Here is a 23,260-nt window from a genome sequence, read left to right on the forward strand (position 1 = left end):
ATAATGCTTGCATTGTCTTATTGTGATCCTCAAAAATGGCTAGATTAGGGATGCTATTGCAGATATTCCCTGCAAGATTACTCAATACCAAAGTGTGTTTAGGATCTACAAGGTCATGAACAAGTGGCACCATATACCTAATGCTGTGTCTTATTCTCATCCATAAGAATGACTAGATTAGGTATGATAATGTAGATATACAATTAAAAGTTATGCGAGACCAAAGGCTCATAGTGTGTTTGGTCTGAATGAGGTCATGATTGTCAGTGAAAGTGTTATGTATTTTCTCATTGTTCACATACTATGACAATTTTAAGTAAGATTTCCTTTAGAATCCTAGGGTTAAACATTTTGATATCTACTTTTTTTTCAGCATATTTTTATGATGTGCAGTTACATTTACTTAATAACTTTCTCTCCATTCAGTGAAAATGGCTCGTCATAGTAAGATTCAGCTGGAAGTTCTTCGCCTGTACAAGCAGTGTCTCCGAGCAGCTGAAAAGAAGCCAGGGTTCTATGATAATGTTCAGTATGAGTTTAGAAAAAATGCCACCATTCCAAAGACGGAAATCCTGCGCGTGGAACACCTGCTGAGACAGGGATGGCGCAAGCTTAAGATGATGCAAGACCCTTTTGTCAACAGCATGGGCCGCTTCCAAAAGTGAACAATGTGTCAATCTTAGATGAAAAAATACTATATGTTGTGCCTTTGGAATTAAATTTTCAACTTGATAAAAGCTAAAGAAATTTGGTCATCAGGTCAGTGAGAAATTTAATTGTGTTAAATACTTCCTGCCTTGTAAACATGGGAAGTAAGGTTATTTATTTGCACAAACTGGGACGCATGCCATACTTGGCTGCCTGGGAGCTCCAGAAGAGGATAGCAATGCAGGTGATGAACAACATAAGGTGTGGAAGGGAGCCTGGCCACCGCCTGCTGCTGGTGGAGCATGACCCAGGTGAGGGTAGATGTGAGGCTTCCGTAATGCCTCATGCTCTCAGACACTGGGATGTTCATCTAAAGGATGGACATGAGAGAGAGTAGCTGGGGATCAAACCCTGGATGGTACACAATTGACTCATTGCTGGTCAGACCAACATAATCTCTCAGGCCTAAGTCAGACTTGACTGTCCTGCAACCCAGGGTGTGATTGAAAATTAACATAACATATATTTAAGGGGATTTTGTTTTTTCATGTTCAGTTTTTTATAAAATGTATATATTATATGGTGAGCTTAATATTCTGAGCATTTAGTACTCAGCAGATGCTTTTCAAATTACAACTGAGACTAACAGAACCAATTCCACTTGCAGTAAAATCCTTATAACTCAGCATGATAGAGGTTCCAGCTTTGCCAAACTATTCAATTTTCAGAGTTATGCAAATCCCCATTCCCCTACCCCATATTTGCATAAACAGTAAAAATTTTGAAAACACTGCACTTCACAGCAGCAATAAAAGCTTAAAACAACAAGAGTGGGGATACATGTTTAATACAGGGATAACACAGGCAAGCCTTGCTGAGTGTAAACCATGAGATGTGAGATAACTCGGCAGCATGCTGAGATAAATCAGTGTGTGCTGGAAACTGAAATCACATTTGCAGAAAATGTGGGTGAGGCAAGCCGAGTGTAGACAACAGGATGTGGTTAAAACTCGGCAACATACCAAGAGGCATGAATTTTTTTCCATTTTTTCATTAATTGTTTGAATTCAAAATTGATTTTTTAATGAATATTTTGTTGCCTTGCCGACTTATATAAAATTCTGAGTTATACAGCGCTGAATTATAAGGGTTTTACTGTATTTTTTAATTTTGTTCTTATGATGCACAATCCTTATGTTATTATCGTATATGCTAATGTAAAATGTATTTTCTTAGTGTATACAACAGGACTCCGTAAAGATGATTATACGCCAGAAGTAGAGGCAGAACTGCGACAGACAGGAGCAGACTTCTACCGAACCAACCGTGGTGGCCTCATTACCTTCCATGGGCCAGGACAACTGACTGCCTACCCTATCCTCCACCTTAAGTCCTTCAGCCCTGGCATCAAGTGGTACAAATGTGGAGTCTCTTTTTAAAATTTGAATGAATTGTCAAAAAAAAAAAAAAAAAAAAACTATTAATGTGCAACATGCTAGACAAAAAATGTAGATGTCCTCTTTGCTTTGCTGCTTTGTAGAGACATTTCATAGATGTATGTAAAGGAAGATATTGGTAAAGGAAAGACAGTACGGTAATATTTTCCCTTCTCCCTTGGGGGTAGAGGAGCTAAGAGAGTGAATGTGAAAATTGTGTGCCTTGTCTTGGCTATCCTCTTTTTTGTGGGAGACAGCCTTTTTATATGTACATGTGTTTATAAAGAAGTGGAGTTCACATGAAGGCCACTGTTCCCAGGTATGTGTGTGCCTTAGAGCGCACAGTGATACGCACACTGAGGGTGCTGGGCATCACTGCACAGACATCTCCCCACACCGGCGTGTGGGTGGGAGACAACAAAATATGTGCATTAGGTGTGTGTCCCAGCTTACAAGTACTGCTGTTATATGATGGAAAAGTATTGACTGTTTTGATGATGGCTGGCAATATATACACCAGTTATTTACATTTTCATTAATTTATTATATTGGTATTTGTATTTTATGACTTTTATTACTTGAAAACAAGTAACAAATTACTTCACACATTTGTCAACAGGTTTGCAAGGTCGCCATGTTACGACTCACGGATTGGGCCTCAACTGCAACACAGACCTGCAGTGGTTTGACCACATTGTGCCGTGCGGCATCCCAGACAAGGGTGTCACAAGTGTCACCCGGGAGCTGGGAAGGGAAGTGACTATACAGGAAGTGGAGCCACACTTTCTAGAGGCATTTTCAGAGATATTTAATTGTAAAGTTGTGATGAGCCAGCCTGATTTTGATGAAGCTAAAGGCATACCATCCCATCATGTATAGCATTTATCATTTTTTAAAAGTAGAATTGATTTTAATTTTGAGCTTTTTGTGTGATTGCTGAGGTTCAAGTCAAACTTTGAGGAGGTAATTTATTGTTTTCATGTTACTGATGTTGGTGGAATCTTTGCAAATATGTAAATATATTCTGTGAATATTGTATCCATTTTTCTTACCTTATTTCAAGTAATAGAATGAATTATATGTACTATCAGTCCAAAGCTGGATGTTGTGTCTATGTACACATTGACTTAATCTGTTCTCATGCCCATGCTCTTGAATCTTCCTAATTTTCCACCATCTGGCTATGATTAGACTCACTCTCAAGCTAAATTTATCTGTGCTGTGTACCTCTCTCCTAACTCCTCTGACTATAAGAAATTCTTTGACTAAACTTTTAAAGTGGAGCACATCCTGGTTCTCTTCTCTTTTGCGGAGATCTCCATTCTTGGAGACTTCAATGTTCACCACCAGCTTTGGCTTTCCTCTCCCTTCACTGACCATTCTAGTGAACTAGCCTTTAACTCTGCTATCCTCCACAACCTAGAGCGACTGGGCAACTGGTGCAACACCCTACTCACATTCCTGACTGTCTTGGACATAAACCCAACATTCTTGAGCTAACCTGTAATCCTGCTTATCCTGTCACCCCATATCTCTTCTATTGGGCTCCTCCAATCACAATCTCATATCTGTATCTTTTCCTATTGCTCCAATCCCTCCTCAGGATACCCCAAAGTGCAGGTGCCTCTGGCATTTTGGCTCTGCTAATTGGGGGGGATCTGAGTGGGTATTTTCCCAATTTTTTCGTGGAATGACTACTGGTTCCATGTCAGAGACCCCTCTCTGTGTCTTGAGCACATAACAAAGGTGATGGTGTCTGGCATGGAGGTGTACATTCCTTACTTTTTCTCTGACCCTAACCTTCCAAACCTTAGTTTAACACAGTTTGTTTTTGTGCTATACATGATAGAGGTGGCTAGGCCACAAAAGGTACTTGAGCCTTCCATCACCTGAATCTCATGCACTATACTCGTATTTCTGCCTGGAATCATGTGAAATCTATTCTTCAGCTAGACAAAAACTCCTTCATTAATAGAAAGTGTCAATCTTTCAAGATTTACCTTCCCTCATTATTTCTGACACCTAGCCAAAAACATCTCCAATCTTCATCTTTCCCTCCTTTACTTTAACCTGATGGCACCACTGCCATCTCACCTATTTCTTAAGTTGAACTCTTTGCTGAAACCTTTGCTAAAAACTCTATCTTGGATGATTCAGGGCTTGTTCCTCCCTCTCCTCCACTAACTACATACTACCCATTAAGATCCTTCACAATGGTTTTCCAAGCCCTCATTGGCCTTAACCCTCAGAAGGCTTATGAACCTGAGAGGGTCCTTCCTATTGTTATCTGAAACTGTCTCTGTGCTTTCATCTTGCCTAGTTAAACTCTTCTGATTCTGTCTATCAACATTTACCTTTCTTTCTTGAAAAAAGTTTGCCTACATTCAGCCTATTCCTAAAAAGGGTGTTATTTTCATGCTAACTGCATGCTTCCCCTCCTCCCATAGCCTCACTGCACAAGGCTTTTTTTCTTTCTCATACCCCCTATTCTGTTCACCTTTCTAATACAAGAATTACCTAGTATTCTCAATCATTCATTCCTTTCTCCTGTAAAATCTGGAACTCCCTGTCCGCTTCTGTATTTCCACCTTCCTATGACTTGAACTCTTTCAAGAGGGAGGTTTCAACACACTTATCCTTTAATTTTTGATGACTGCTCTTGACTCCTTTTGGGGACCTGCACCACAGTGGGTCTCTTTTTTTCTTATAAGTTTGTTGCCCTTGGCTAGTGCCTCTCCAACATAAAAGGAAAAAAGTCCATTGTAATTATGATTATGATGTAAACCCTGTTATCTCTGCCTAAAGACATCTGCCCAGAGGACAGTTCAGGATAAGTTCCCATACCTAGATATGAGACAACTGCAAGCTGTTATCACTATAGCAGTCCAGTAGCATTACTTTGTACAAAAAGAGAAGGCTAACCATCCTTGACTGGAAAAGAGACTGGAAATAATTTAACTACTACAACCATCAGATTATTATACTTGTTACACTTCAACAAATTGAAGGAATGACATGTGGAATAGTTGAGAGGGTGTAATGTAGGACCTTAAGGTAGTCTGGGAACACTAGAATACCAGAAAGACAAGTGACTGAGAGTGTGTGCAAGTATATATATATATATATATATATATATATATATATATATATATATATATATATATATATATATATATATATATATATATATATATATATATAAACTTAATGCATACACACAAATCCACAGCAGCTATCTTCACCATGGTTTGAATCCAGGCTGGGGCAGTCAGGACACAGCTCACGCATCTGCTCATCCTTCCTTCAGGTTGGCCAATAAATGGATACCCGAGAAAATCTGGATCTCATAATGGTCCCATGTTCCAGGGTAAATATCATACACCACATGTTTCAAGGCCAATGACACAGATGAGCAGTGAGGCTACACATCAGCTACAGCATATGCTCCAGACTTTACATTATTTTAACTTTAGCCCCCAGCCAAATGTGAAACACTGCCAGGAGCTTTATGGTGCATTATAATAAAATGAAAATATCACTTTGGAATGTTTTCTTAGAATGAGTTGAAACTGAAACATAATTAAAATGTAACTCATACAACAATAGGATACATAACAATAGTCATGGAATACTTCAATACAGATCCAGTAATAAATTTCTTCAGATCATGTCCTAGAAATTGAAGGCAAACACTCAGATCATTTACTGGGCAGCCTTTGCATCCAGCTTAGCATTAACATGTCCAAGAACTCATATCATTATCATTTCATTTAAGCTCTTTATTTTCAATATATATATATATATATATATATATATATATATATATATATATATATATATATATATATATATATATATATATATATATATATATATATATATATATATATATATATATATATATATTAAGTCATCAATCACATATGGGATGGCCCAGACAAAGCACCATACACTCATACACACATCATTCACACTCTTGGCCCCATCAGCCCCTGGTGGAAAGGGATAGTCTTGTTGAGTACCCTAATACATCCCAGGAGAATTAGGCATAGCACTGGTGGTGACACATTCTCACTTAAACAAAATGATGTTGGTAGTGATGATCTTGGCCCTTGGACACCTAATGATGCTTGGCTGGGTATGACAGTAAACCTGAAAGTAAGTCAACTCAGAACAAAGCAAATTGTTGGTGATGGGTGAGGCACTGGTGAGCTCAGGTCCGCACTTGGAAGCGACCAGCCTTGGTAACATACTTAACACCCTTGAATGGGTTGTATTTCTCCCCATAGATGTCCAAACGGTTTACCTTGAGGCCAGAGAGAGCCCGCTGTGTGACAACGAACTGCACCTGTGGAAGAAAAATCTTGCTGTAAATACTTAACTCAAATAAAAGCTTATGATGTGCTGAATTGAGATGAAGAAAGTTATGGAAGTAGTAGTAGTAAACTAGCTTCCAGATACTGAAAGATGTAAGACTAAAAATATTACCTAGAATCTTAACATTATATATTTTTAAGTATCTTACATTTATTATTGGGTTGCTCTCTGGGGGAGGAGATCCACTTTGTACACTGATCTGAAAATGAAAAAAAAAGAGACCCTTGTAATCAAATCACAAGACAAACACACAATTTTAAATTACAGTATGAGTTTATCTGCATGTAAAGGAAAGTCACGTAAAGAAACACACTCTACTAACATTGCCGCGCATGTTTGGCAGCTTGGTGGGATCAATGCGACCAATGTTCCAGTTGAGCAGCTTGGACACTGGGTCAAAAGTGTACTTCCCTTGCGTCACAGTGAGGTTACAATTCAGAACACACTTTGGCATAGGTATCTCCAACACAACACCCTCCACCTGAAACATAATGCATTTTATCAATTATTTAACTATGTTTGCATTCAAATTCAGAAATTAATTAAATCATTAACAGAGTCTTTATCATTTGGATTTATCTTAATGACAAAAAGTTTTTATCCATTGGAAATTTATTTGTATATTCTAGTTAACAAGCAAAGTAACTTGTTCCTCTAATCTTGTTCTCTAAGTCTTGCCTATTATCCCTTCTCAGACACTCACTCTATTAATATCAACCTGATTGTCTATCTACCAAATTTCTACCTTCCCCTACATTCACATCCTCCTCCCAACTGAGGACAAAGTACCTTAAACTTCTGTCTATTCCTCAGTTAATGAAATCTGTCATGTCTTAAGGTTATGTACTGGTAAATTTAATAACAGCAAAGTAACACTGGCTACAACTCACCACTCGGCCCATAGTCTGCTTGGGACCCACAGTAATGTCCAGCCTGCCACCACCCACGTCCCTGAAGGAAATGTTGTGCCGGATGTACACAGGGATGGCCACTACTGACTGGGGGCCTATGTGGTAGGAAAGGAGGCGAGAGTTTCCGTCTGGTGGGATGAATGACAGCACCCTCTCGGACTGTACAGGAAGTAAAGTAGGGAAGAGTTGAGATTCTTTTTATACAAATGAAAGAATACCAAGACTCACTCACCAACCAAAGGCACAGAAATGTTTAAAATGCAACAACACTCATTCACTGCAAAACAAGGTAACATTTATCAAACCATAATGCTGAGCTCAGCAGTGAAATAAATAACACCAGACAGATCATTGATGTTTACTTTCATTGAGTCTATTTAGATGCATGATGCCATGCCTTGAAGCATCATAGAAACACTAAGGAATTCATCTGAAAGCAGGATAAACTGGCTAAGAGAGGATTTCACTGGAGATCAAACCTCTGTCAGCACACTCAGGGAAACAAGACTCCAACACCTCACCAATAAGGCCAAGATGATCACCAAGACCCAAATTATTTTACATCAGCCTTAAACATCCTGTCACTATAAACACAAAATAACCTATACATGCATATGGCAAGCTTGTGGAAGTAAGATATGCACCTAATGCACAAACAAATTCTGGGGATAAATGATGGGCAATATTTTTGGACAATTTCTCTAGTCTTCTGCTCCAAAAACCATATATAACTCTGGTTGTACATGATACAATGACAGAAATTTTAGATACAATCCAAAGCACTCTTCTTCTCCCCCCTTCACTGTTTCCCCAGAGTGAGGGGTTGCCACCATCTATAAGTCCCATCCAGTTGTTTTCATCCCTGTATCTTCCTCTCTAACTCCCACAATTCCATTCCTCCATTTCAAGTATCCAAAGAACAGCAACATTTCACAATTAGATAATAATACCATGGATAGGTCAGAATGGGAAATGTAAAAATTAATGTTGCCTTACCTCCCAACGCTTCAGTCTGACACATGGGTGGAAGGATATGTCATCAAAGAGTCGAGAGTTCATGAAGGTGAGGGTGAGGTCTGGCATTCCTGATAACTTCACACAGCAGTCAATCTGTAGAGGTTACAAAAGGGTACTATGAATTAGTGGACACTGCAACATCACACAGCTTCTACACCAGACCAGATCATGCCATCAACTGATAAGATTTTGAAGTAAAAATTGTTAAGTTTGTGCACCAAATGATGAATTTATATTTGGTCTTTCATAATACAAAAATACATTGAGAGAGAGAGAGAGAGAGAGAGAGAGAGAGAGAGAGAGAGAGAGAGAGAGAGAGAGAGAGAGAGAGAGAGAGAGAGAGAGAGAGAGAGAGAGAGAGAGAGAGAGAGAGAGAGAGAGAGAGAGAGAGAGAGAGAGAGAGAGAGAGAGAGAGAGAGAGAGAGAGAGAGAGAGAGAGAAACTAGTATAATAGATGAGATATTAACAGCATTGCATGACATTAATTAGACTGAAATCTGAAACCTTTAATAAGACAAGAAGTAAAATAATGCACAGGTATGAACCAACTCTCATTCTAAAAAGGAATACTCCCAACACTTAACTGATCCTTTCATATTAAAACCACGAAGATCAAACAAGTTTATGGTTACACAAATACATGTTAAATTTTCTATGTAATACCACAAAACCAAAGTACATATGTTACAATAATTGGGGCAGGAGGGAGTTGGGAGACCAGTGGGAAGACCAGACCTGAAGACAGTGTGTGAAGGAAAACCATGAGAAAGCTGAGTATCAGAGATAAGATCAACTACAATTACAAAAAGTGGGAAAGACTCATGATCTGTCTGAACTAGTAGAGGAAAATAAGAGTGTTACATAAAATGGCGATGGTGATGATGAAAATGATGATCATTTTGCACATCAACCAAAATCACAGCCAAACTGCAAGAGGCCACCTGACTCACATAGCCTTGAATTTCAGCCGTCACAGTGCCACCAGCCTTGTCAATGATGGCATCCACCTCCTCAGTCACATCAAAGTAGGCTTCATTGTTGGTGTACTTGACTCCCGACCGCCGCCATGGAACGTTGCTCAGCTGGCCGGTGGGCAGCGTGGCACTCACACTGCAGATGAGGAGCAGAAATGCACACCTCATGTTAGCTGGTTAAACTTCCACTTACATACTAATCCTATGTAGGGGGACTGTTTCTTCACATGATAAATTTCATGGTTACCTTATTTGTTGCATACTATTTACATTTCTGTTCCTTGTCTTCCAGGTACTAAATATTCAGTGCATATATATATGTTTGCTAATGAGAAGTGAACAATAAGATAATTACTTCAATGAAATACAGGTAGGTACCATACAACTAGTGTGGATACGTACTATATGAAGCAAAACTAAGGATAAAGGTAGTGAAAAGGAAAGGATATTTCTTTAAAAAAAATTTCAGTTGCGAAACAAAAAATTCTAAAGGCTTGAAAAGTGTACACAACCAAAGGATAAACTTGATGTAAGGTATTACCATAAAAGAATATAAAAATCAGTGACACTCAGTAATGTGGTAACTGTGAGAAGTATTAGGGGACAAACAGAGATGGAGGGACATCAGCAGTGTTAAGTCACCATCCAGGACTAGTCTTGGGTGACACAGTGCTCCATCCACAACAGTTTGCTTAAGAGTAAATGTTAATAACAGACCAAGAGTCTAAAATGTGAGGGAATGCTTGTCAACATAAATATGGACACGAATATTTGCTTGTAGATGCCTGGTCTCTGTTATCCATTAAAGATGTTAGTCTTGTATAGAGATAACCTATTCCAAGTGTCATTCATGGGTCATAGTGAAAAGTTAGTTTCTTTTTCCTGATAATCCATTTGGGTACCTCTTAACTTGAATGTCTCTCTCTTCTTTTTTAATGGATTTATCACTCTTATTTCATGGCTATCAACATAAGAAACTGACACTTCATCAGCTACTGCTCTCTCCTGTTCTATACATTCCTAAGTCATGATTCTCCATTTCCTTTGCCATACACAGAATAAACAGTTTCCATGAGACCACTGCAACACCCATTTCATTAGCCAAAAAATCTATTGTCAGCATTCCTCATTTCAGCTCTGGGATAATGGTACATCACACCTGAATAACTATAAGAGTGCACATAATCTAAGCTACTTTGTTTGGACATAGCTGAATGCCTTCCTATTACAATACCAGGAGGTTTTCTACTTGCTAAGGATCTTACTCTGCTTACATTATTCTCTGATTGACAGCATCCCACACACACATCATGAATGAATCACTACAAATCATGTAGCCCTAACACACTAAGATGGAATGTGACTCATAATATCTCCCAGTGTGCATATCATATGAGATTCTTTCTAATCAGTACAAGGTAAGCACAGGGTATTAGCAATAGTATGCAAAATCTGTACACACAAGACTACAATAGTTTTCTTCATATCATATTTGTACGTGCATAGTAACTGCCACTTGCTGTTATCTTAAGCTTCACTGGTACTTGTCCTTTGTTATGAGGAAGATTGATAATATAAGACTTCCTCCATTCTTCCTGTACAGTTGGGGATGCTTTGGTATTCCAAGGGTCATATTAGAACTATTAGAGCAAATGCCAAATCTACATACCAACACTGTGAGCTTACCTGTACTCTCTGTTGATTAAGAAAAATATTAGTATTAGTTACATGAAATTTTTTTTTTTTTGGCAGCAATTTTAAAAGACACAAAAAAATTAAATAAGAAATAAGGACATATATTCACACAACACATAAGAATCTATTTAGCATCTATAAAACAAAAATCCTCACCTTGTCTGAAGACATTTGAAGTTCATAATTTTCTCTAAAGTCACCAGAAAAAAACACTCCCAATTACTGCCTACAAACAGAACATGTCAGTCACTGACAACACTAATCAGCAAGGATATTCCATCTTACGAAAACCTATACTCTCCATCAATTAGAAAAAAGTCACACACAGGAGGCATTGCTTCTACACCAGCACACCACTTACACTCAGAAACTAAAATGGTGATGATGACAAAGCACCACTCCATACTTTCTCTTCTTTAATAACCTTAAATAGTTCTCCATCACCAACAAGGAGCTAAATAAAAACTCTGCATAAGAGTTGAAAGTTAGAGCTGAAATTAACTGGAAGGAGACTGCTGGGGAGACCACAGAAAACCTGGAGACTGTGTGCAGAGGAAGGCATTACTCTGAAGGCAAGAATATTAGAGAAGAACCTATGACTGTGAAAAGTGCCAGGCGTATAAGCCATCCAACACTAATAGAGAAAACAAGAATGTTAAAAGAAATGAGGAGTGTAAAGACAAGATCCAACACAAGGTCAGTGGAGTCCTGGCATCTGCTATACTCACTTGGACTTGCCAGTGACAGTGTTGGCGATGGTGCGCAGGATGTTGGGTGGTTTAATAAGCTCCTTCAGGATGTTGCTTTCCGTGGCCAATGGGAAACCGTTGTCCAGCATTTCATCAAGTAGCTGAAGAAGACACCTTTGTTAATCCTTCAGTACCAATGACTGAATGGGACTTGTACATGATATGAATAATCCTAAACAATTTTACTGAAAAGATTATAGGCACTGGAAGACTTATTTTAAGATGATTGCTCCTTTTCCTTATCCACAGTTTTTTTTTAAGTGCACTATAAAATTACACCAGATTAATTATACCTTACTTTTGTATTATCTAACCAGTTCAACAAGTTATGAATTAGGAGGTGGTTAGAGGACCAGTGAGAAGATCAACAGAAACCAGATGGTGTGTGGAAAATATAAGAAGGCTGAACATGGAGCAAGTCATTTACAACCACAAACAGGAGACACTTTGAGACAAACAGGAGACACTTTGAGCCAAAAAAAGGAAACCTAAAGAGGCTTCAAGAGATGATAATAATGGTGATCAGCTATGGGTTACTTCACCACATTCAGCCACATGTTGTCACTCACCTCATACACCACCACATAATGTTCCTTAATGATAGACTCAGTGCACTCCCCGAAGTAGTCCTCAAATGTGTCCACGACTCGGTGCAGGAACTCAATGACAAACAAAGGAGGCACTGTGCAGAAAGGAAGCAATGAACATGAAGGCTGCAGGATTTCAAAAAAATTATATTGCTATCATATTATTTAAGTAATGCAACTACCTATAACATTAGATGGAAAAAAAAAAAAAAAAAACACAATAGAAGACATGTACAAGAAGGACTGTCCAAGACAGAAACAAAAGAACTCATATATTGCAAGATTTTATAAAAATTATACCAGTATCATATTTTATCCTAGTAGTGCAACTAACTAAAACATGTAAAGAATTCACTAAAATATATCACACACAAAAAACAAGTAAACCAGCTCTGAAAAGTGCATTGACATGTACATAATACCAATAACAATAAGATAAAGATTTCATTAGAATTATATTAGCACCATATTTATATTGGTACAACTAATTAAAACAAAAAAATACTCAGTAAAACATACCACAAAATAAAAAAGTGAACCATATCTGAAAAGTGTATGGCAATGTATATAATAAGATAAAGCAATGATACAAAGCTTGCCTTCAGTCATGCAGACAGCGACAAAGAAGAGGTTGCTGCGCAGGATGCTGAGGAGGTAGTGGTGGGGCGTGGTGATCACTGGGGGAATGTCCTCATTGTTGTTGGCTTTCCTCTGAGCATCAAAGAAGTAGTCACAGATGGAGCGAGGGATGACACTCTTCCAGTGCTTTTCCATGAACACATCCCTGTGGAAAATTGTACCTATGAAGAGAAATTTGTAATCCTTTTATGTACTGACTTTTGGAGACTGACAAGCTGAATGGACTTTTATATATATATATATATATATATACTATTTTGTTGCAGTGATACCACGTTGGATGAGCGAGGATACTGCCACATTCTGTATAGCTGCATTAGCTGGTAGCCTCTCCTGCCCAGTGTGACAATATCCTCGCTCACCCAACGTGGTAACACTGCAACAGAAATGCATAAATGGCAACTCATACCACTGTTGTGTTCATAGCTGTCCATTCTTTGTTTACAAGGAAAAACCTGACTGCTGTCAGGGAAGATCTAGGTGGAGACATAATAATCATGGGGGATTTCAAATTTCCCATCATGACATGGCCGCAGGGAACAAAGAGGGAGGGAGCTGAGAGGACCAAGAACAAGCAAAATTACTACAGGATCTTATGAGGCAACTCTTCCTCAGTCAAGAGATACACTCACCAACCACAGAAAACAATGTTCTTGACCTGCTACTAACTAACAACCAGGAAATAACACACAGCTACAGAATAGAAAGAACAAAATGGTCTAACTATAACCTACTAATAATAGCCTCTTAGAAGATCTATGCAAAATCTATGACGTTTTACTCTTGGGAAGAAGAGAGCCTAATGACCCTGTGGAGGACACTAGTCCAACCCATCTTGGACTACTGCAGTCAACTGTGGTCTCCATATAAGGCTATGGACATCTAAGCTCTGGGGTCAGTCTAGCGGTCATTCACCAGACAGATAAGAGACACGAGAGAGCTCTCATACTGAGAGAGACTAAAAAGACGAGGTCTCTATTCTCAACAATGCCACAGGGAGAGGTACTACATAATATACACATGGAAGATACTGGAAGGAGTGGCACCACACCCTTCTAACATCAACAAAGTACAGGCTCATACCAGCAAAAGGACAGGACAGTCCAACCTGCCTAAGCACCAGTGAAGCTGAAGTCCCTCCTCTCAGCTAGCCTACCTTACAGTGGCCCAAAAACATTCAACAGCCTCTCTAAGGAGATTAGAGACATTACTGGCTGTTCTGTGGACAAATTCAAGTTGTACCTGGACGAGTACCCGTGGACAATCCCAGAAGAATTACCATGTGTATGCCAGGATACACATAATTCTGTAAAGCATCCAGCAACACCTTACCGGATAAAGTGACCCTACAGCTTTGGAATGTTAGGACCACCTGCAGCGATAGAACACTAAGGCTCTGAGGAATTGTCCTCTAGATCACATTAAGTATCAAGTAGAGGTGTCTGGCTGGCATATTGAACTACCTTATTAATTTATCCAGAGCCGTCTGTCCAGTTACTATCCAACACTCGTAACTTACCCGGAAGAGTTGATGATGAAGAGGCTGTGGATCATCTTGCCGGGTTAAATAAAGGGTAACTGAAGAAATAAAAGTGTTTACGTCTCCCAGTCCCTGCCCCTCCTCCTGAACCCCGAATTGCACAGGCTGTATTGAGTAAGGGACATTTTTGTTTTCCTAATTTTCTGGATAGTTATAATCCTACATCCTCCACGAAAATTTTAAGTAATTAAATATCTTTATCTTATGTAAGTTTTAAGCGTATTAGTGCATATTTTTTGTAGATTAAACTGGAAAAAAGACAAAATTCAAGATGTGATATTTGGCCGGTGGTGTGTTTACATATCTACAGAATGGCTCGCCGAGTTGTCACTGTCGGTGTGGCAGACGGGTGCTCATAATACTACTCTAAAGAAAGTTCTAAAAAGAACGCTCCAAATGTACTTGATCATATAATGCTAAAACCATAATGATCAAGCAAGTTCATGGCTACAAAACTGCATGTTACGTTTTCCATTATGGCTCGCTGACTTTTGTATCAGTGTGGGCGGGTGGCATGTTGCTGTTCTTAATGTCGTTCCATTCAAGTATAGCCCAGTTCACGGAGGAGTCATGAACATTATGCAGAGTATTTTATTCAGTCTACCTGTCTACATACCAGGGGGGAGCAATCCTACTCAGGGTGGCCTATGCTAAGCACCACATACTTATGTACACGCATCATTCACACTTTTAGCCCTGTATTACTTATTTAAAAAGATGTATATTTTTCATACATAGTTTTTTTTTTTTTTTAGTTTTATAGCAGCCTTCCTTCCCATCTGGTTGAAATACATAACAATGATGCGATTCTTGTAATTAATAGCAACTCCTGGTGTAATTAAGAATCTGAATTAGAATCTACCAGTGGTTATGTTGCGAGCTTAGTAAAGAAAAGCCGCTCTTAGTGATAGTTACGTCGCCCTATGGGGTCTGTAAAATATTCTTAACTTTACGAGGAAAACAGGACCCCTTGTCCTGTTTGCGATTCACTGAAATGTTCAGTGAATCGCTTTAATCTGGAATACGAATTTTGTAAGGACTTGTAACACCTTTGCGAATCCGGGCAGGGCTGTAATGAGTGACAGACTGATTGATAACTCTCTCTCTCTCTCTCTCTCTCTCTCTCTCTCTCTCTCTCTCTCTCTCTCTCTCTCTCTCTCTCTCTCTCTCTCTCTCTCTCTCATAATAATAATAATAATAATAGTAATAATAATAATAATAAGGATAAGAAGAAGAAAGATAGGCAAGTTAAGAAAAAAAAACACGCAAAAAAAAAAAAAGCGAAAGAAACTGATGACACACGTTAAAGAAATATCAACAGAAGGTTAATATTTTCCCAAGACCAAAAGGACGATGAATTTATTGTGGAGCAAGTCAAGTTACAGGTACACAGAGTCATTCAGTTTTCGAGATTGCAGTGTTCCTCGTCAACCGTTCACATTACAATTACCATGACACACTTTAGTCCGTATAGAACTGCATGGCGAACACAGACTAGTAGTGATCATGTACAATTGGCACACGTGGGCTGGAGCACCTGAGGGAGGATACAGTTTAAGCTTCGGTGTGATGCATTATTCATAGAGGGACAGCAGGACTTCAGCACCATGAGGGAATGTCTTCTTCAGAGTGAAAGGATAAGAAAGAGTGGGAAAATAAGAGAGAAACAAAGGGAAAATTGCAGCTTAGAATCCATAGGAGGGCATCAGGACTGCAGCACCATAAGGGGATGTTTTCTTTACGAAAACAAGGATGAAAGAATGAGGAATAGTGGGAGAATAAGAGAGAAACAAAACCGTTGTTACTATTCTTTCTTCACAGTGTATTGTCAGAACAGTCAAGGCAAAGAGAAAATCACACTTCAGTAAAACTAGGATACATGGATAGGAAACAATGTGGGAATAAGAGAGAAACGAAACTGCTGCCACTGTCCACTCTTCTCTAAGGTCATTCTTCCCAGTGTATTGTCAGAACAGCTGAGACAGACCGAAAATCACACGGCTCTTAGTGATTATTTATACCCTGACTGGTGACATAGAAACAGTAAGCTACTATGAAATTTTTGACAAGAGTTCGATCCTCTCCTGCCTCGAGATAAAATTTCTGGGTGTTTTCATGATCTGCAAGGCTGGGCGTCACACTGCTGGCAGCGGCTGGATGTGCTGACGCTACACTCGCCGTCTTGATGGATTGGGGCTCCGTTGGGCGTTGGCTAGGGGGGGAAACGGCACCTTGTGAAGATCTACTGCTTGTGAAAGATTTACCATACCACGGCTAGTGTCATTGCCAGTACACGGAAAGACTGTCTCTGTCTGTTGGTCTGAAAGAGATTGACAGAAAGAAAACATGAACCGTAGTGCTAGATGAGATCTCTACTCACAAACATATAAAGTACCATTATTCTTGTCAAAACTTTCAAATCTAAGCCATACTCAGTTCTCCCTCCCTGAAGTTGAAGCTGATGTTGCTTCCTTCCCCCCCTCCCTCACATGTAGGAGTATAGCTGCAGGAGCCTTCCTCGTGAACACTGCAGGCTATAAAATGCTCCACAGGCAGGAAAGTTGTTGGGTCGAGGAGAGAGGATGGTCTACGAGTGTCCCGGGCCATCACTGCGCTGCTGCCACTGACGTCACTGCCTCCTCCTCTCCTTACTGACATGAAACCTTGAGATAGAGAAAGGGAGAAGCAATTTCAACAATGATTTTCAAACTTCCGTCACTTAGGAATTACAAAAAAATATTTTGTCACCTGTCATATAAAATTCTCCCTCTTGTATAATGTATAACTTACTATTTTCCACGTGGTTTGATAGAACTCTTGACGACTTCAGGTTTACTAGCTCCAAGTGGATCCCATCTGACCCTGCTTCGTTTTTCCCAGCCGTCACGATGCCACTGCAACCTTGGCCACCTGGTTCCGTCAGGTTCTCTCGTCCCCGCCGAAACCGACGCAGTCCAAGTGACAACAGCACACCGATCACTGCTACAGGGGGAAGGACACTCAGAGTCGTGAGAATGTCTAAGGCAGGTGTAACTTTCGTGTAATCTATAAATTATACCAAGCTTTGCATGAACGACCAATGTTGCTAAATGTGCTCTAAGAACTTTCATATTACTAAGGGCAGGTCATTTCTTACCCAGCAACAATATGGAGAGGGCAAGCACTGCCATAATGATAGGAAGTGCCAGCGGGTGGGTGCCTTGAGGTGAAGCAACCCACTGACAGTGGTCACCCAGGTGGCCTGGCCTGCACACACATAGGAATCCAGGCTGCAGGTTTTGGCAGGAACCACCGTGTAGACAAGGCTGCCATAAACACTCGTCCACGTCCTCGCACGTGGCGCCCAACAGCTGCCTGCCTGGACCACAGCTGCAGCATGAACGTGCCATTGCCACACCAACATTGCCCCAACCAAAAAAAGTGAGACGGAGACTTAAAGAAAATATGGAAAGACTAATCAACACGTATATAAAGAGCAAAGACATTCCTGTGGCAAGCACCTGACCTGCAGCGTGGCTGGTCCCAGGAGGCGCTGCAGGACAGTGGCGCCACACATCTGGAGTTGGCACAGGGATCCTCATGAGGGTGACACCCGTGAGCAAGGTTGTCTGCAGTGGTCACCTGTCCCCAGGGGGTGCCGTTCACAGCAGGAGGGAGTGGCAGCGGCCAGCCCGACACCCGCAGGTCATCCAGACATGCTGCAGGTGTGGGGCAGACGGGGAGGGATGTGCGTCAGACCATGAAAAACAGAATTGCCAGTAGATAAATAATTAAACAAATAAAATCAAATGAAAAAAAAATCCAGAATAAAGTTGGTATAGTGAGTATATAGGCAGACCGCATGAATTGTAATGCGCATCGAGCAGCACGCGGCACTGCAGCAAACAGGCTGAAAAGAGTGTGTGTGTGTGTGTGTGTGTGTGTGTGTGTGTGTGTGTGTGTGTGTTGCAGCAGTACATGAGTGGCAGTTAGCTATGCTAACACTCACTGTCCTGCAGGTCGTCATGCACAGTCACCAAGTCCACGCCCGTGAATTCCGGCAGGCCGCCCACTGTCACGCCATCGTGTTTGTCTACCGCCAGGGGAAGCGGCGGGCCCTTTACTCCGGGGACCGTCAGGGACGCCAGGGTCTCGTTGCGCCGCCAGCCGTCCCCGTCATCTACGCTCACCAGCAGGTTGTGGCCGTGCCGCTCCGCTGCCACGGTATGCCAGGAGCCGTCTCCAAGGGGGCGTCGCTCCACACACACTCGCCGCGCCGCCCATCCTGCCCCTGATACGGTTGCGCACGCTACGCCCGCCTGCAACTGCGCTACAGAGAGGAAGATTAATGTTTATGGTCATACTGCATTCGAACATCAAAATTGCGGAAACACCTGAAACCTGAACAGGCAAGCGACGGGAGGAGTCTTGTGAGGCGCCGCCACTGGGTACGTAGCGCCCGATTAGAGTACGCTGCTTGACTTTCTTTCTTGCTCAAAGTTATATACTTTGTCAGTCAATAATTGTTAAATTATTAGCCTTGCATCAACGCAACTCTGGCTAGCAAAAGGTATCCATCTTTACATGGTATGATAGATAATGAATAAGAAATAATCTGGAACGCACCATCATGACAGTTATATTATAATGTGTAGTATACGCATAACATAACTGCTGTGAACTCTCTGTATGTGCGGTTTGTGCCTCGCCATGTTCAGGTTCCGAGGATTCCGGAAAGTTGAGGCGCGAATGTGTCAATCAGCATTACTCATTGATTCATTGCAGCAATGTGCTGGTCAGGGATCGGGGTGACTCACGAGGGTTACAGGGAGTGGCGGAGTGAGGCAAAGAAGCAGAATGAAGCATTAAAGAGGAAGAAAGTGAGGGGTTGTAGGTGAAGGGAGTGTAGAAGTGTGTGTTGAGTCTCACGTGGAGTGTGAGGGTAGCAGCGCGATGGCGGGCGGCCAGCTGAAGGACCAGGCCGGAGCGGGGACCCCGCAGCCTTAGCCGCACCTGCACGCGCACTGTCCACGGATCCGGCGAGAAGGACAAGGCTACTTTCAGGTACGATGATGCCTTGAAGCGGGCGGGAACGGTGGGCGTGGCACAGCCAGACCCTGTCCACCCTGGGTCACACTCACATCGAGGGTGCTGCAGGCCGCCCACACACTGTCCTCGCAGCCCACAGTGTTGCGGACAAGCGGCGTTTTGAGAAGGACAGCCTGCGGCACTGTCGTAGCTGTTGGCCACCTCGCCCAGATCCACCACCTGCAGCAATACAATGGAGTCAGTCATAAGGTTATAGGCAGAACAGCTCTGTGACGTGTGGGACTAGACAGCACCAAGCAGACAGATGCTGACCTGTGTGTTGATGGTGAAGCGAGAGAGACAGCCAGTCAGGTGGTGGTGGGTGGGAGCCTCGCGCCAGCCGTGGTCCTCAGGGCGTGGCGGCGTCTGAGCCAGGCCGCCCACCTGCAGCGGTGCGGACCCCACCCACACATCCTTGCCCCTGGAAGCCCTCCAGCGTGCCCGCGCCAGGCAGCTAACATTGTTCTGTTCTCGGTCTGTCCAGCCCCTTCCACACTGATCCACCATCATCACCACACTCTGTGGAGTGAGCCTTTTTGTATCTTTATATCTTTCCGACTCTCTCTCTCTCTCTCTCTCTCTCTCTCTCTCTCTCTCTCTCTCTCTCTCTCTCTCTCTCTCTCTCTCTCTCTCTCTCTCTCTCTCTCTCTCTCTTTCTCTCTCTCACCTGGTGGTCGAGGGAAAGGTGCAGGGAGTGCCAGAGGCCGTCACTCAGGGAGCTGTTCACCTTCAGCTTGAGAGGACCGCCGCCGCCCTCCAGCAGTGCCTGTGGCCGCCCATCCACCAACTGCAGGGCGAGCATGGGAGCGGGCGTGGCGTGGCGCGGCGTGGGTGCCAAGGGTCCAGCGTAAAGGAGGAGGCCATGAGGGCGGCGGGTGAGAACACGGAATGACAGGATGACAGGAAGGCAAGGGGGAAGAGGGTGCAGCCACGCCCAACCGGAGTCCCCAAAACTGCGGCCCAGCACCTTGCACTGAGGTCCCTCCGCGCCCCCGGGACACACACACCTGTTGATGACAAACACCTGCGAGAAGTGTACGTACCTCTGACAGGCAAACACACCTGAGAGGAGGCATGAATCTGAAGGCCGTGTATATGATTGTAACAGGAAGTGGTAGACAAACTGACGGACAAGAAAAAAAAAAGACCTTGTATATGTAAATAGATGTGGCAACCACCATATGTATGTATATAAAGTGTTTTATATACATACATACATATATATATATATATATATATATATATATATATATATATATATATATATATATATATATATATATATATATATATATATATATATATATTGATGGTTAGCGCCTGAAATTTGACGGAAGGAACCGCTAAACCTGGGGATTGAGAGCTTGACCTGATGGAAACACAGCTACGCCTACTGCCAGGTGTTTGGGGGGGAGTTGGTTTGGGGGAGGGAAAGGAGGAGCAGCAGGTCGACTGTAGTAGTAGTAGTAGTAGTAATAGTAGTAGTAGTAGCAGCAACAGCAGTAGTAGTAGTAGTAGTAGTAGTAATAGTAATGTGGTGTATTAGTGATAGTAGTAGAAGTAGTAGTAGTAGTAGTAGTAGTAGTAGTAGTAGTAGTAGTAGTAGTAGAAGTACTAGTAGTAGTAGTAGAAGCAGTAGTAGAAGTAGTAGTAGTGGTAAACTCTGGAACTCCCTGCCAGCTTCTGTATTTCCACCTTCCTATGACTTGAATTCCTTCAAGAGGGAGGTTTCAAGTCTCTTATCCTTCAATTTTTGACTACCGCTTTTGACCCTTTTATGGGACTGGCATCTGCGTGTTTTCTTTTTTTTTTTATTGGATTTTTGTTGTCCTTGGCCAGTGTCCCTCCTACATAAAAAAAAAAAAAAGTAACAATAGTAGTACTCTGTCTATCTCTATACCCGTAAGAACATCCTTAAAAAAACCGTGTCATTTCAACTAGATCCTTTTGAAAGTAGTGGAGGTGAGGCTGAGAAGTGTTTTATAGTACAGGCCTCAGACACACACATACACACACACACCTGTAAACACCCTCCTCAGTTCGGACACAGCGCCCACCGTTGAGGCAGGAGGTGGGCGTGCAGGTTTCTGAGTTCTGGGCGTGGTCGAGGCAGGAGTGGGCGCGGGTGAGGCGTGGCGTGACGAGGGAGGTGGCGTTTGCATCCACGACCTGCGGAAACAAAACAAAACAAAACAAAACAATGGAGGAGAGGTGTGTGTGTGTGTTTATGTGTGGTGTAATTACAACACTCACAATTACGAGACCGTAGCGCATTTTACAGAGGGACGCTTCACCTGCAGCGGGAGTCCAGTGGAGGCTAGGAAGGGAACAGAATGCAGTCCCAGTCTTGCGTCATCGTCAGCGTCCTCTGGGGTTGGGCTGCCGTGTGGACCGTTCGAGGCTGGTATCACTGCGTCATTCACAACCACGCTCACACCCATGGCGGTCTCCAGCTGGGATGAGGGAGCATTATATTGAATACTACAAGTGAATGTACACAGTTCTCTCTCTCTCTCTCTCTCTCTCTCTCTCTCTCTCTCTCTCTCTCTCTCTCTCTCTCTCTCTCTCTCTCTCTCTCGTGCCTGTGATTCATTTCCAAGGTAGGCAGCTCCTATCACACCACCTTCATGATTACCAACAGTGATAAATCGCTTATTTAATGTATTTGGACTCAGGCTGCTCTGTCTTGATCATCTAGCCTGAAGCCTATTGTATATGACCTGAGTATCATCCGCCTCACTACCAAATGACTAAACTGTAAACCACTCCTCCTAGCAAATGTGTCACTGACCTGGCGGGTGTGGAGTGCCAGAAGACCCTGAAGCTTGACCAGGTTCATGTATCTGTCTTGGGCGTCCTTCGCGCTGAGCCACACACACGTGGAGGACTCGGCCATGGCAGGCTTGGATAGCGGCGTGCGCTGGGGCGTGAGCTGGAGCGTGGTGGAGGCATCGCTACAGCCGCCGTACACACTGACCACTTCCACAGCGTAGTCCGACCCGCCCACCATTTCCTGCACCGCCTTCAGGAGGGATCCCAGTACGCCGCCGCCCTCCTGAGAGAAAACATTGCGCCTAAGTTTCTTGGAGGGATAAAAAAAAAAAAAAAAAGAAGCAGACTGTATAGCTAATGACACTACAGCGGGAAAAGACGCGTACCGTAGGTAACCAGCCTCGGGTGAGGTCCGTGGGCATGATGGGCGTGAGGACGAGGGGCGCAGCGTGAGCGAGGGCCTCAGGAGTCAGGATCTGCACCGTCACCGTCACGTTGGCCGCCACTCCCCGCTGCCGCCACGCCCTGTCACTGACGGAGAACTGCAGTTCGTACCTGTCGGTGCAGTGAGTCATGATAGAGGACCATATTTTGTAATACTTCTGCGCCGCATTTCCATTACTTTCAAAGGGCTCTAGTTTAGGGTTTTAAAGAGTGTTTTATGGTTGTAGTGACAGATTAACAAGATTTTATGTTATTAACATGAAAAAAAAAAACACTCTTAAGAACTCGGCTAATCATCTCTGTGGCCTTGGAAAACAGTCGTGGTGAGAGGGTAAGGCGTTTTTTAATACTGGCCAGAGAAATAGCACATAAATTTCTCACTCCTCAACATGAAGTCAAGACTC

The 23,260-nt window shown here is 42.3% G+C and overlaps 3 protein-coding genes across 5 annotated transcripts in view; 1 reads left to right on the top strand and 2 right to left on the bottom strand.

Moving 5' to 3' along the window:
* Positions 1-426: 426 nt before the first annotated feature.
* LOC135107931 (octanoyl-[acyl-carrier-protein]:protein N-octanoyltransferase LIPT2, mitochondrial-like) lies at positions 427-3,120 on the top strand. Its single transcript, XM_064018380.1, has 4 exons — positions 427-959; positions 1,885-2,062; positions 2,404-2,519; positions 2,704-3,120. Exons 1-4 carry the CDS (start codon positions 806-808, stop codon positions 2,961-2,963), a joined length of 708 nt encoding a protein of 235 aa, XP_063874450.1. The 5' UTR covers positions 427-805; the 3' UTR covers positions 2,964-3,120.
* A 2,499-nt stretch (positions 3,121-5,619) lies between these two features.
* LOC135107922 (AP-3 complex subunit mu-1-like) lies at positions 5,620-14,710 on the bottom strand. Its single transcript, XM_064018355.1, has 10 exons — positions 14,553-14,710; positions 12,994-13,178; positions 12,377-12,489; positions 11,787-11,908; positions 9,340-9,499; positions 8,369-8,482; positions 7,352-7,531; positions 6,784-6,942; positions 6,610-6,660; positions 5,620-6,432 (listed from the first exon to the last, which is right to left on the bottom strand). The coding sequence occupies exons 1-10, from the start codon at positions 14,585-14,587 to the stop codon at positions 6,298-6,300; spliced, it is 1,254 nt and encodes a 417-aa protein (XP_063874425.1). The 5' UTR covers positions 14,588-14,710; the 3' UTR covers positions 5,620-6,297.
* A 1,206-nt stretch (positions 14,711-15,916) lies between these two features.
* LOC135107942 (putative neural-cadherin 2) overlaps positions 15,917-23,260 on the bottom strand; it is a 56,942-nt gene continuing 49,598 nt past the window's right edge. The window contains exons 15-27 of one of the 3 annotated variants that reach the window (XM_064018397.1): positions 22,799-22,967; positions 22,432-22,695; positions 21,935-22,093; positions 21,661-21,809; positions 20,308-20,647; positions 19,914-20,159; positions 19,482-19,820; positions 18,562-18,877; positions 18,079-18,271; positions 17,710-17,942; positions 17,364-17,555; positions 17,063-17,236; positions 15,917-16,893 (exon numbers count right to left, since the gene is read on the bottom strand). In XM_064018397.1, coding sequence (XP_063874467.1) covers positions 16,742-16,893; positions 17,063-17,236; positions 17,364-17,555; positions 17,710-17,942; positions 18,079-18,271; positions 18,562-18,877; positions 19,482-19,820; positions 19,914-20,159; positions 20,308-20,647; positions 21,661-21,809; positions 21,935-22,093; positions 22,432-22,695; positions 22,799-22,967 — 2,926 coding nt within the window. In that variant the 3' untranslated portion in view covers positions 15,917-16,741. Of the gene's footprint in view, positions 16,894-17,005; positions 17,237-17,363; positions 17,556-17,709; positions 17,943-18,078; positions 18,272-18,561; positions 18,883-19,481; positions 19,821-19,913; positions 20,160-20,307; positions 20,648-21,660; positions 21,810-21,934; positions 22,094-22,431; positions 22,696-22,798; positions 22,968-23,260 lie in introns of those variants that run through there. The other 2 variants (XM_064018391.1, XM_064018406.1) reach the window with 2 other exon arrangements.

The sequence above is a fragment of the Scylla paramamosain genome, chromosome 2 (assembly GCF_035594125.1).
Source record: "Scylla paramamosain isolate STU-SP2022 chromosome 2, ASM3559412v1, whole genome shotgun sequence".
Taxonomy (NCBI): domain Eukaryota; kingdom Metazoa; phylum Arthropoda; class Malacostraca; order Decapoda; family Portunidae; genus Scylla; species Scylla paramamosain.